Source organism: Stegostoma tigrinum, chromosome 2 (assembly GCF_030684315.1).
Source record: "Stegostoma tigrinum isolate sSteTig4 chromosome 2, sSteTig4.hap1, whole genome shotgun sequence".
NCBI classification, from domain to species: domain Eukaryota; kingdom Metazoa; phylum Chordata; class Chondrichthyes; order Orectolobiformes; family Stegostomatidae; genus Stegostoma; species Stegostoma tigrinum.
In genome coordinates this window covers 161,477,039-161,490,935 of record NC_081355.1, presented here as the reverse complement: position 1 = coordinate 161,490,935, position 13,897 = coordinate 161,477,039, and the positions used below count along the sequence as shown (strand labels likewise).

At 45.7% G+C, this 13,897-nt stretch overlaps 1 protein-coding gene across 12 annotated transcripts in view; it reads right to left on the bottom strand.

Annotated features, from left to right (window-relative positions):
• The window catches only part of scrib (scribble planar cell polarity protein), a 222,455-nt gene that overhangs the window by 148,522 nt on the left and 60,036 nt on the right, over positions 1-13,897 (bottom strand). For all 12 annotated transcript variants that reach the window (XM_059640836.1, XM_059640869.1, XM_059640855.1 and 9 more), the window contains exons 4-8: positions 13,556-13,645; positions 12,150-12,206; positions 9,484-9,547; positions 1,694-1,768; positions 1,017-1,161 (exon numbers count right to left, since the gene is read on the bottom strand). In XM_059640836.1, coding sequence (XP_059496819.1) covers positions 1,017-1,161; positions 1,694-1,768; positions 9,484-9,547; positions 12,150-12,206; positions 13,556-13,645 — 431 coding nt within the window. The remainder of the gene's footprint in view (positions 1-1,016; positions 1,162-1,693; positions 1,769-9,483; positions 9,548-12,149; positions 12,207-13,555; positions 13,646-13,897) is intronic.

Genomic DNA, 13,897 nt, shown 5'->3' with positions numbered 1-13,897 from the left:
GAACACAGCAGGCCAAGGAGCATCAGAGGAGCAGGAAGGCTGACGTTTGACCCGAAGAATTCGCTTTCCTGCTTGGCCTGCTGTGTTCATCCAGGTCTACACCGTGTTATCTCAGATTCTCCAGCATCTGCAGTTCCTACTATACCCAGCACTTGGTCCACAGCCTCGTGTGCTTTGGGATTCCAACTATATATCTAAAGATGGCTTAAATGTTGTGAGAGTCTCTGATTCTGTGACCCTTACAAGCAGTGAGCTCCAGATTCCCACCACCCTTTGGGTGAAAATGCTTTTCCTCAAATCCCCTCTTAACCTCCTGCCTCTTCCCTTAAATCTATACCCTTGGTCGTTGATCTCTCCATCAGGAAAAGCTCCTATTGCCTAAATATATGCCCCTCAATTTTCTAAATCTCAATCATGTTCCCTCTCACTCTCCTTTACTCAAAGGAAAACAAACCCATTCTGTCCAATCTCTTGACATAAACCCTCTAGCCCAGACAATATCCTGGTAAATGTCCTCTGCACCCTCTCCAGCACAATCACATCCCTCCTAGAATATGGGCTGAGAATGGTACACACTGGCTGTTGCCTCATCAACATTTTATACTCTTGAACTCTCTGCCTCAGCTAATAAAGATAAATCTCCCATTTACATTCATAACCGCTTTATCCATCTGCCCTGATGCCCTAAGGAGTGGTCCGCCTGATCCTCAGTGCTTCGTAGGGTCCTACTATTCATCATGTATTCCCTGGCCTTGTTTGTTCTGCCCAAGTGCATCTCATACACTCATCCCTATTGAATTCCATTTGCCACCCATCTATGCCCTCCTGTAATCTAAGGTTACACCCTTCACGATTTACTGCCTACCAATTTCTACATCATCGTCAAACTTACTGATCAACCCTATTTTCTCACCACAGTCAGCTGAACCAAGGGTCCCTGCAGTCCGTGTCTCTGTACTAGGAACAACACCCCAGCCCCAGGGATTTGGGTACACTTCTCTGGTTACTCTACGCACCAATGCCATCTGGTATGGATTCCAAAGGGTTCTGGGAGAGGAGGAGGTCAGTCAATGCCACGAGTCCACTGATCTCATTGGGGAGCGCCTCAAGTTTGTTTTCTGAAACATCCAGACACACTAGACGTCTCAGGTTTCCCAGTTCCTAGAATAAGGAACAGTGCAGGAATTATATTCCACAACCTAAACAAATCCCTGTCTCTCCCCAAAACCCTGTACCAATCCCCAAACTAATCCCACTGCCCGGCGCCCTTGCCAAAACTCCGTATTGATCCCTAAATTAATCCCACAGCCCTGCTCTCTCCCCATAGCCCTGTATCAATCCCCAAACTAATCCCACTGCCCCGCTCTCTCCCCACAGCCCTGTATCAATCCCCAAATTAATCCCACTGCCCCACGCTCTCCCCATAGCCCTGTATCAATCCCCAAATTAATCCCACTGCCCCGCTCTCTCCATAGTCCTGTATCAATCCCCAAACTAATCCCACTGCCCGCTCTCTCCCCATAGCTCTGTATCAATCCCCAAACTAATCCCACCGCCTTGCTCTCTCCCCATTGCGCTGTCTCAATCCCCAAACATACCCCCAACATGGCTCTCCACCTGTAGGCCTGTAAACTGACAGCTCAATGTCACTGAAACCTCAAACTCTTTCTACTTGGGAGCTCTCTGCTCTTACCGGTGGCAGTGCAGTAAGTTGGTTCCTGTCTAACCAGAGTTCACGTAAATTTGGCAGAGCTCCAAGTGTGTCCGGCTGCAAAACAAGGAACCGAAATGAGTCAGTGTCACACAGCGAGGCATGAAGACCACACTGAACCAAGCTTTAGATCAAAGGATCAGGGGAACAAAGACCCGCGGCCCTGACCGCACCCTGCCTTGGCCATACCTAGGTGTTAGAGATTTGATTAATACCTGTAACTATGGTGTTGGAGCTATCGGAGACTTGGTTGAGAGGGAGATAAAACTGGCAGCTTATCAGTACATGGTTTAGATGTTTCAGAAACAACAGAAATGAATGTAAAAGAGGTGGGACAGTTTGCATTACTGATGAGGGAGAATATCGTAGCTGTACTGAAGGACGACATGTTTGCTGGGGGGGGGGGGGGGGGGGGGGGGGGTTTCTTCATCCAGCGAAGCCGTATTGGTACAGCTCAGGATGCAATCGCTTTGATGGAATTGTGCTACAGGCCTCACAACAGCCAGTGGAGCAGACAGGAACAGGTAAGTGGTCAGACTGTAGAAAAATGTTCAACAATAGGGTTGTTGTTTTCACTGGAACGCCCTTAGCATCAGGAGCTTGATCTGGGGATGGGTGGTGTTGGTAGAGATGTGTCTCTAGGGTGGTCTTTTTAGTCCAACTCAGGATGGGGCCATACTATGCCTGAGATTAGGTTATGAGCCTGGCTAGGGAATTAAGGCTTCAATGGGGGTGTATTTCAGGAAGAGTGACCATAATTCTCTAAGTTTTAAGTTACCTACAGATATGAACAAAAGTAGTCCCTGGGTGACAGTATTACATCTGGGGAGGGTTGAGTACCACAATATTACGCAGGAACTGGAGAATTTAGATAGGGAGCAGCTGTTTGAGGGTAAATCCACATCTGACATGCAGAAATCTTTTAAAGGCCAAATGATTAGAATTCAGGACCTGACTGGAAATATTCAAGAACCCCACAAGAGGCTCCAGAAGAAATTGCAGGGGCCCCAGCTGATATATTTGCATCATCGCTAGCCATGGGAGAGATCCGAAGACTGGATGGTAGCAAATGTTGTGCCCTTATGCAAGAATGGCAGTAAGGAAAATCCTGGAAACTATAAACCAGTAAGCCTAACATCTGTGTTACATAAGTTACTTAAGATGATTCTGAAGGATAAAAGATACATGCATAAAGAAAGACAGGGTTTGATTAGGAGTAGTCACCATGGCTCTGTACATGGGAGATCATGCCTCACAAATTTGTTAAAGTTTTTTGATGAAGTGACCAGGAAGTTTGACAAGAGCAGTGGACATAGACTATAGAGTTTTCAGTAATAGAGATAATGGGAACTGCAGATGCTGGGGAATCCAAGAGAACAAAGTGTAGAGCTGGATGAACACAGCAGGCCAAGCAGCATCTCAGGAGCACAAAAGCTGACACTCCAGGCCTAGAGTCCTCATCAGAAAAGCTTTTCTGATGAAGGGTCTAGGCCCGAAACATCAGGCCCCGTGCTCCTAAGATGCCGCCTGGCCCGCCGTGCCCACCCAGCTCCACACCCCGCCATCTCAGATTCCCCAGCATCTGCAGTTCCCATTATTTCTGAATAAATTTTTACTTGGTGACTGAACCACGCGCTGATTTGAGATAATGGGAACTGCAGATGCTGGGGAATCTGAGATAACAAAGTGTGGAGCTGGATGAACACAGCGGGCCGGGCGGCATCTTAGGAGCACAGGGCCTGATGTTTCGGGCCTAGACCCTTCATCAGAAAAGCTTTTCTGATGAAGGGTCTGGGCCCGAAACATCAGCTTTTGTGCTCCTGAGATGCTGCTTGGCCTGCTGTGTTCATCCAGCTCCACACTTTGTTATCATAGTTTTCAGTAAGGTCTTTGATGAGGACTAGACACCATCAGTTTAAGGTAAGAGGGGAAAGAATACATGGGAACCTGAGGGGCAACTTTTTTTTAAAAAACACAGAGGGTGGTACACACATGGAATGAACTGCCAGCGGAAGTGGTCGAAGCAGGTACATTAACATTTAAAAGGCATTTGGATAAACACATGGATAGGAAAGATTCAGAAGGATATGGCCAAGTGCAGGGAAATGGGGTTAATGTGGATGGACATTTTGGTCGGGCATGGGCCGTTTTGGGCTGAAGGGACTGTCTCCGTGCTGTAGGACTCAATGACTGTAGGAGAAATTGAGAGCTTAGTCAGAAAGAAAAGGGAAGCATATGTAACGTTTAGGAAACTGAAGACAGGCAGAGCCCTCAAAGAATACAAAGGTAGTAGGAAAGAACTCAAACAAGGAATTACGTGCGCTAAAAGCAGCCATGAAATGACTTTGGCAAGCAGGATTAAGGAAAATCTCAAGGCGTTTTTATGGATATAAGGAGCAAGAAGGTAACTCCAGAAAGGATAGATGCACTCAGTGAAAGAAAAGGGTATTTATGCGTAGACCCTGAGGAAGTCAGTGAGGTCTAAAATGAATAATTTTCATCATTATTCACAAAGGAGAAGGACAGAGTCAGAGACTCATACAACATGGAAATAGATCCTTCAGCACAACTCACCCATGATGACCAGATTTCCTAAAATGTACTAGTTCCCTTTTTGCCTGATTTGGCCTACGTACCTCTAAAACTCTCCTATCCATGTATCTGTCCAAATGTTTTACAAATGTTGCATATGAAACTGGTCCTACCACTTCCTCTGGTAGCTTGTTCCACATACGAACCATGTGGAAAAAGTTGCCCCACCCCTGCAGGTCCATTTAAAATCTTGCCCCTCTCTTTTCTGAACACTCTCCAATTTAATAATATCCTTCCCATAGCAGGGTGATCAGAACTGCATACAGTACTCTAGAAGAGACCTCACTAACATCCTGTACAACATCAACATGATGTCCCAACTCTGATACACAAAGGTCTGAACAATGAAGGCAAGTATGCTCAATGCCTTCCTAATCAACCTGTGACACAAATATCAAAGAATTATGGACCTGAGCCCTTCGCACTCTATTCTACAACATTACCCAGGTCCCTACCATTAATTGTAAAATCCTGCCCATGTTTGTTTTACCAAAACATAATACCTCCATCTGCCATGCTTCAGGCAACTGGCTCAACTAATCATGGCCTCATTGTACTCTTAGACAACCTACTTCACTGTTCATTTTACAAACAATCTTGATATATTTTGCAAGCTTACTAACCATGCCTTCTAAATTTTCATTCAAATCATTTATGTGCAGTATTCCAAAAGCAGCCTCACCAATGTCCTGTACAGCCACAAAATGATGCCCCAACTCCTGTAGTCAGTGTTCCGACCAATGTTCGCAAGTATGCCAGACGCCTTCTTTACTACCCTGTCTACCTGTGATTTCACTTCTAGAAACCATTCATCTTGGTCTGCCCTGGTTTGGTGTCATCTGCAAACTTACTAACCACACACCTTACATTCAGATCCAACTCATTTCTGCAAATGGACCATGTTGGCCTCAACAGCTTTATGTGGCTATGCACTCCACACATGCACTGCTCTCTGGGTGAGGACTTTTTTCATCTTTGTTCAAAATGGTCAACCTGTATCCTTAGACCGTGACACCTGATTTTGGACACTCTGATCATCAGGAATATCCTTCCCACATCGACTGTCTAGTACTGCCAGCATTTTACAGGTTTCTGAGAGCTCCACAATCTTCTCCCAGCAAATATAATCCTGATCTTTCAATCACTCCTCAAACAGCAGTCGTGGCATCCCAGGAATCAGTGTGGTAAACCTTCACTGCACTCCCTCCATCACCAGAACATCTTTGCCCAGATAAGAAACTACACACAATACTCCTGGTGTGGTCTCACCAAGGCCCAGTACAATTCTATGAAGACATCCCTGCTCCTGCACTTCAATCCTCTCACTATAAAGGCCAATATAACATTTGCCTTCCTTACTGCATCTGCATTTACATGCTTACCTTCAGTGAGTGATCTAAGCAGGTACCCAGCTCTCATTACATCTTCCCCTTTCCCAATCTATCACCATTCAGATAATAATCTACCTTCTCGCTTTGGCTCCCCAAGTGTATGACCTCATGTTACACTCTGCCAAATATTTGCCCATTGACTCAGCCTATCCAAATCACACGAAGCATCCTCCTCACAGGAGTTCACTCCCTCCTTCTGTTAAACATGTGCTTCTTAGACATGAACAATCAACATTGCCATCTCTGACACTAAAACTTTCCATTTTTGAAGCTTTTCTCTTATTACTTTCAAAGCCATTCAGGAATTATTTCCTTCTGCCCTGACTTTTTAGGCGATTACCAACCATCACTGCTTCTTATATAAGCCTATTCTCTCTGAATAACATGCTTTTCTCTGATTAAAACTAGCATGCAGCATGTTCTTTTAAAAAATAAACTGATTTTTCACCAGTTCTCAGACTTTTTTTCTAATAGATTCCCTGCCATAGTTGTTGGGCTCATTGGCCTGTAGTTCTGATTTATCCTAACAATTCTTCTCAAATAATGAGAACACATTGGTTTTCCAGCTCCCTGGCATCCCTCCTGTCGCCAGAAAGAATTTGAAAATTAATTCAGGTCTCAGCAAATTCTCCTTTACCTCTCACAGTAATTGGGACACATTTCATTTGGTCCTGGTGACTTAACTGCTTTAAGGTCGGAAAAACCTTTGAATATCACTTCCCTCTCAATGCTAATTTATTCATGTTCATCACAGACCCCATCCCTGATTTCTACACCTACATCATCCTTCCCTACAGTGAGTACTGGTGTAAAGTACTCATTAGCACCTCAGTTATCAGAGATAATGGGAACTGCAGACGCTGGAGATTCCAAGATAATAAAATGTGAGGCTGGATGAACACAGCAGGCCAAGCAGCATCTCAGGAGCACAAAAGCTGACGTTTCGGGCCTAGGCTTTTGTGCTCCTGAGATGCTGCTTGGCCTGCTGTGTTCATCCAGCCTCACATTTTAGCACCTCAGTTATGTCTTCCAGATCCAAACTGATACTTCAGGCCTAGTTATTTCTGTTGGTTCTCTCCATACACCTTACATATGCATAAAATACCTTTGGATTTTCCCTTGTGATAATGGGAACTGCAGATGCTGGAGAATCCAAGATAACAATGTGTGAAGCTGGATGAACACAGCAGGCCAAGCAGCATCTCAGGAGCACAAAAGCTGACATTTTGGGCCTAGACCCTTCATCAGAGAGGGGGATGGGGTGAGGGTTCTGGAATAAATAGGGAGAGAGGGGGAGGCAGACCGAATATGGAGAGAAAAGAAGACAGGTGAGAGGAGAGTATAGGTGGAGAGGTAGGGAGGGGATAGGTCAGTCCAGGGAAGACGGACAGGTCAAGGAGGTGGGATGAGGTTAGTAGGTAGGAAATGGAGGTGCAGCTTGAGGTGGGAGGAAGGGATGGGTGAGAGGAAGAACAGGTTAGGGAGGCAGAAACAGGCTGGACTGGTTTTGGGATGCAGTGGTGGGAGGGGAAAAGCTGGGCTGGTTGTGTGGTGCAGTGGGGGGAGGGGACAAACTGGGCTGGTTTTGGGATGCGGTGGGGTAAGGGAAGATTTTGAAGCTGGTGAAGTCCACATTGATACCATTGGGCTGCAGGGTTCCCAAGCGGAATATGAGTTGCTGTTTCTGCAACCTTCGGGTGGCATCATTGTGGCACTGCAGGAGGCCCATGATGGACATGTCATCTAAAGAATGGAAGGGAGAATTAAAATGGTTCGCGACTGGGAGGTGCAGTTGTTTGTTGCGAACCGAGCGAAGGTGTTCTGCAAAGCAGTCCCCTAGCCTCCGCTTGGTTTCCCCAACGTAGAGGAAGACACACCGGGTACAATGGATACATTATACCACACGGGCAGATGTGCAGGTGAACCTCTGCTTAATACAATGCGTCATCCTCCGACACTTCCGCCATCTACAATCCGACCCCACCACCCAAGACATTTTTCCATCCCCATCCTTGTCTGCTTTCCGGAGAGACCACTCTCTCCGGGACTCCCTTGTCCACTCCACACTGCCCTCCAACCCCACCACACCCAGCACCTTCCCCTGCAACCGCAGGAAGTGCTACACTTGCCCCCACACCTCCTCCCTCACCCCTATCCCAGGCCCCAAGATGACTTTCCATATTAAGCAGAGAGTCACCTGCACATCTGCCAATGTGGTGTACTGTATCCATTGTACCCGTTGTGGCTTTCTCTACTTTGGGGAAACCAAGCGGAGGCTTGGGGACCGCTTTGCAGAACACCTCCGCTCGGTTCGCAATAAACAACTGTACCTCCCAGTTGCGAACCGTTTCTACGCCCCCTCCCATTCCTTAGATGACATGTCCATCACGGGCCTCCTGCAGTGCCACAATGATGCCACCCGAAGGTTGCAGGAACAGCAACTCATATTCCACTTGGAAACCCTGCAGCCCAATGGTATCAATGTGGACTTCACCAGCTTCAAAATCTCCCCTTCCCCCACCGCATCCCAAAACCAGCCCAGTTCGTCCCCTCCCCCCACTGCATCCCAAAACCAGTCCAGCCTGTTTCTGCCTCCCTAACCTGTTCTTCCTCTCACCCATCCCTTCCTCCCACCCCAAGCCGCACCTCCATCTCCTACCTACTAACCTCATCCCACCTCCTTGACCTGTCTGTCTTCCTTGGACTGACCTATCCCCTCCCTACCTCCCCACCTATATTCTCCTCTCCACCTATCTTCTTTTCTCTCCATCTTCGGTCCGCCTCCCCCTCTCTCCCTATTTATTCCAGAACCCTCACCCCATCCCCCTTTGGATTTTCCCTTATTTTGTTTACCAGTGTTATTTCATGTTGTCTCTTTGTGCTCTGAATTTCATTTTTACGCAATTTCCTGGATTCTCTACGTTCTTCCAGGGCATTACTATTGAGATTCACAATTGTCAGTGGATTCAAAATGTTAACTGTTTTCTATCCACATATGCTATCACACAGCAGAGTTTCTCCAGTGATTCATGGTTTTGTTGGTTCCAGCCTATTTAGTCCCTAGTCATTGCTGAATCACTCCATCTTGGCAACAACCTCTGCACCGTCTCTAATGCAATCATGTCCTTCTTGGTGTGATGACCAGAACTGCACACAGTACTCCAGGTGTGACCCAACCAATGTCAGATGCAGCTCCATCATAACCTCCCTGCTCTTGTATTCAATGCCCTAATTAATAAAGGCAGATCTCCCACATGCCTTCTTAAAGGCCTTAGCAAATTGTCCCGTTGACTTCAAAGATCTGTGGATATGCACGCCAAGGTGTCTGTGATCTTCTGTATTTCCTAGGGTCCTTTAGTATTTCACTTCAAAGTATCCGTAAAACAAATTATTAAAGACTGGTATCTGTGATGGTGAGGCCTTTCGGGAGAAGGACAAGATGGATCATCCACATGGTTCTTCCGCCTAATACTGTCACAAAATGTATCAGCTTGAGCTCTTCCATCATTGAGGATGGGGATATTTGTGGAGCCTCCTCCTCCACCATTCACGATGGGATGTGGCAGAACTACAGGATGTAGGTCTGATCTGTTGGTTGTGGAATCGCTTAACTCTGACTATTACTTCTTTGAATCAAATATCCCTAAGAACTGGGGGGTAAAAGTCCTAAGATTGACAAAGTGACAACTACATGTTAAACTGGGTCAATATGTACATGTACAGGCACATGTCCCCACAGGGGCTAATACAGAGCTGGATGCCAGCAACCAAGACAAACCAATTCCTCACCAGTACTTCCAGTTCATTGCTGCCAAGATCTAACTCCTCCAGCTTCACCAGGAAAGATAGGGACCTGCAGGACAAACAAAACAATTGTAACTAAAAAATGGGAAAGGTGCCAGCGTCTTATCAGACTGTAGGCTTCTCTCTCAGTTAGGAGAGACAACTGGTGATGGGTTTACCCGAGGGTCACCATGCCTCAGGCAAGGGGAGGGGTTGAGGAGGACAGCGCCCTCTGCTACTGTGGGAATTGAACCCATGATGTTGGTATCACTCTGCATCACAAACCAGGCATGCAGCCTGATAAGCTAAACCATTCCTTGTAACTAATTGGGACTCAGATGGTGGGTTGAGGGGCAACACCCATGGGGACCCCGAGGGGGTGGGGCGGAGCACTAATGCCCGTTGGGACCCTGAGACAGATAGCAGAAATCCAAAGATCCAAAGAGATTATCAGGCAAAGATGGAACACAATCAAGACTGGGATCAGTTCTGACCAGGGGCTGAGCCCAGTGGAGAGCAGAGAACCCAATCAGAAACAGGTGAGACAAGGAGAAGACGGGTCTAAGTGGGAATGGGGAGAAAAAGAGAGAAGGGGGGTGCTGGAGGTGGCGGGCGGGGGGGATGGTGGTGGTGGTGAAGAGAGAGAAAGAGAGAAGAGAATGGGGTGGTAAAACAAGAAATCCTCAAATGACATTTGCAAAGTTGTATTTGCCCATTACAGGAGGGATGTGGAGGCTTTGAAGAGGGTCCGGAAGAGCTTTACCAGGAAGCTGCCTGGATTAGAGGGTATGAGCTATTAAGGAGAGGCTAAAAAAACTTGGGTTGTTTTCTCTGGAACAGTGGAGGCTCAGGGGGCCTTGATGAACATTTATAAAATTATGAGACGTGTAGGTAGGGTTTGAAGTCAATGTTACTTTGGAAGTCAACGCCCCCGAAGAGTTGAAAAGTCTAATACTAGGGGGCATGCATTTAAGTTAGTGGGGGGAGTTGAAAGGAGATGTGAGGGGCAAGTTTTTTTAAACACTGAGAATGGTAGAAGTCTAGAACACACTGCCGGGGTGGTGGTGGAGGCAGATACAATAGGCACATTTCAGGGACATTTACATAAACACAAGTATGTAAAGAATGGAGGGATATGGACTAAGGGCAGGCAAAAGGGATTAGTTTGATTTGGCATCATGTTCGGTGCAACATCTTGGGCCACGGGGCCCGTTCCTGTGCAACACAGCTCTATGGTCTAAACTACTTGGATTTACATTTGAACAGCCATGACTGTCAGTGCTAAAGACCAATTCCAAAAAATTCAATCAGGCTGAATGGCTACTGTCAGAGTCATACAGCATGGAAACAGGCCCTTGAATCCAACCAGTCCATGCCAACCATAATCCCAAACTAAACTAGTCCCACATCCTTCCAGACATTCCCTATTCATGAACTTGTCCAAACACCTTTTGAACGTTGTAACTGTACCTGCATTCACCACTTCCCCTAGCAGTTCATTCCACACTTTAAACACTAAGAAAAGTTGCCCTTCATGCCCATTGTTAAATCTTTCTCCTCCCACCATAAAAATACGTCCCCTAGTCCTGAAATCCCCCATCTTAAGGAAAAGGCATTTGCCATTCACCTCATCCATCTCTCTCATGATTTTAATCAACCCCCATAAGGTCACCAGTATAGGCACACTGGCTAAATGGCCTCTTGTCCTCTACTCTAGGGGGATAACTCGGGTCACAACTTCAAGGCTGTCAGCAAAAGAGTTGAGAATGAGATGAGGGGGAAACTTCCTTCCTCAAGAGTTGCTAGGATTTGGTTTGCGCTTCCTGGGAGAGTGGTGCAGGTGGATTCCATTGGAGGTTTCAGAAGAAAACTGGATGAATATTGAGATAATGAAGTGTGAAGCTGGATGAACACAGCAGGCCAAGCAGCATCTTAGGAGCACAAAAGCTGACGTTTCGGGCCTAGACCCTTCAGATAAAGTTAGAGAGTTACAGAGATAGGGCTGGAGAATGGGATGAGCTGAGTGGCTCTTTCAGAAGCCAGTACAGGCAAGATGGATTGAATAGCCTCCTTCTGTACCGTAAACTTTGGTGACTTTAACCGCAATTTTGCTTGACGGAAATTCCTACAACTTCACAAGGTCCTTACAGATACACAGGAGCTGACATGCAGCATCGGGAAGTTCTCCAAATCTCTCAGCTAATGTACGTTCCTACTCACCACCAAAAGCATGATTATCTTACCTTTTTGCCAACATTGCCTAGGGGTTTGCTCTGAATAAATAAGCTGCTTAATTTGAATAGGGAACTGCATTTCACAAAGTACCTCTGTTTGTGAAATTCTTTGGGATTAGTGGGGGAAAGGAATAATTCCATCAGCTGCACTCACCATGATGACAATAAACTAATAACAATTAGGGTAAGAACAGACATCTGCACACTGTTCATGTCAATGGCTCTCCCTGCAAACACTGAAGGGCTTGCTCATATGTGAAAGGGTCCCAGCATCTGCATGATCGTGGGTAAGGAACCTGAAAGGATTGGGAGAAAGGAGGTAACAGACTTTCACCCATTCACAGGGAAAGGCTGGAAAAGCCAACACACAGCAGCAAGCACTGAGACAGTCTAGCAATCCAGTGAGTGTTACATGAAAGTTATTAAAGAGCCACTCACGTTGGCAGTGTCTTCAACAAGTTCTCTCGAAGTTCCAGTGTCACCAGGTTGGCCAAGCTACAAAACAACAGGTATAAGTAAGAACAATGTTTCCGACCTGAATGAAGGTAAGTGTGTGTGAATGCACAGCTCACACCATGTGTTGGGTAATTATGTTAAAAGGCAGGGCAATGGAAATGCCATTATACTAATGCTCCAGACAATTTTTTAAAAAATAATTACCAGCAAAGATTTATCTCAGTGATTAAGAAACTGCACATAGGGCACATTGTCTGTTATATAGAGAAATTAAGGCTGGTTCCTAATAAAAAGCAGCATTACTCAAATCAGCAGAGACTAATGATTGATCAGAGGTGGACAGACTTCTAAGACTACCAAATCAATTTCACAAAATATTCCTTCAACAGCACTTTCCAAGCCAGTACCATCTAGAAGGACAACAGCAGCAATTATAAGGGAATACCATGATCTGCAAGTTCCCCTCCATTTTAACACTAATCCTCATCATTGGAGTTTAAAATAATATCAGGTGATCTTATTGAAACATTAACCACCTTGAAAAGGACTGGATCATGTGGATACCATGAGGATGTTTCCACTTGAAGGGAAGACTAAAACTCACTTGCAAAAACAAAAAGGCATCCTATTAAGATGGAGATGACAGTTTCTCTCAGAGGGTCACCAGTCTGTAGAATTCTCCAGACAGCACTCAAGGCTGAACTATCAACATCATGTTAGCAAGAGTTTTGTTTGGCAGAGGAGTCGAGCTTACTTGGGGATCAGGCAGGAAGTGGAATGAGATCACAATTAGATCAGCTGGGATCTTAATGGTGCTGATCAGGAATCACATAACACCAGGTTATGGTCCAACAGGTTTATTTGAAATCACAAGCTTTTGAAGCTCTGCTCCTTCACCAGGTGGAGTGAAGAGAAGCATACAGCTACACAATTTACAGGCAGAGAGATCAAAAGATTGTACAAATGGCGTAACTGGAGTGTCGACAGGTGGAATAATGAGTCTCTACAGGTGACCAGAAGTGTCAGATGGTGTGAGTAAAGCATTAATAACTGAATAACAAGTGAAGGGATAACCTATAAACTGATTAATTGAGGAAGTGATCATTACAAAAAAATTAAAAATAAGGGGGTGCATTGAACATTGGAATGCACTTGAGGGACCAAATGGTCTGCTGCTCCTCCTATTTTGTATGTTTATATATTCTTTTGGAGTGGTAAGGCAGATACAATGGCCCGCCTAATGGCTTCTACAGGCAATGTGACGATGTTGCAAGAAAGTGCACATTGACAGATACGTCACGCTGGCCAGGCTGCCTCAAAACCAGCTCTCAGTCTATTTTCAATACACCGCCATTTGTATTTGTCACCAAATCTTGTTATTCACTTACTTCCCAATGTCATTTGGCAGAGACTGTAGGGAGACATCATTGAGGGAGAGGTGTGCAAGGATTCGGAGCTGGGTGAACCCATCAGGCAGCCTGCAAGACAAACAACATGAATATCAGGTGACGGGATTGCTGTCGGGACAGGTAGTGACTGCTGCGAGATGGACAGACCTTTGATAACAATGAGGTTGAGGGCTGACAGAACAAAGTGGTCTTGAAACCATAAAATGATTAACCATAATCTCATTGGATTATTTTATGTGAAATTGCCAAACAGCTTCAGAATCTGCTCACAGGAGTTCAGAAGAATAAGAAGCGATCTCATTGAAACATATTGGATTCTTA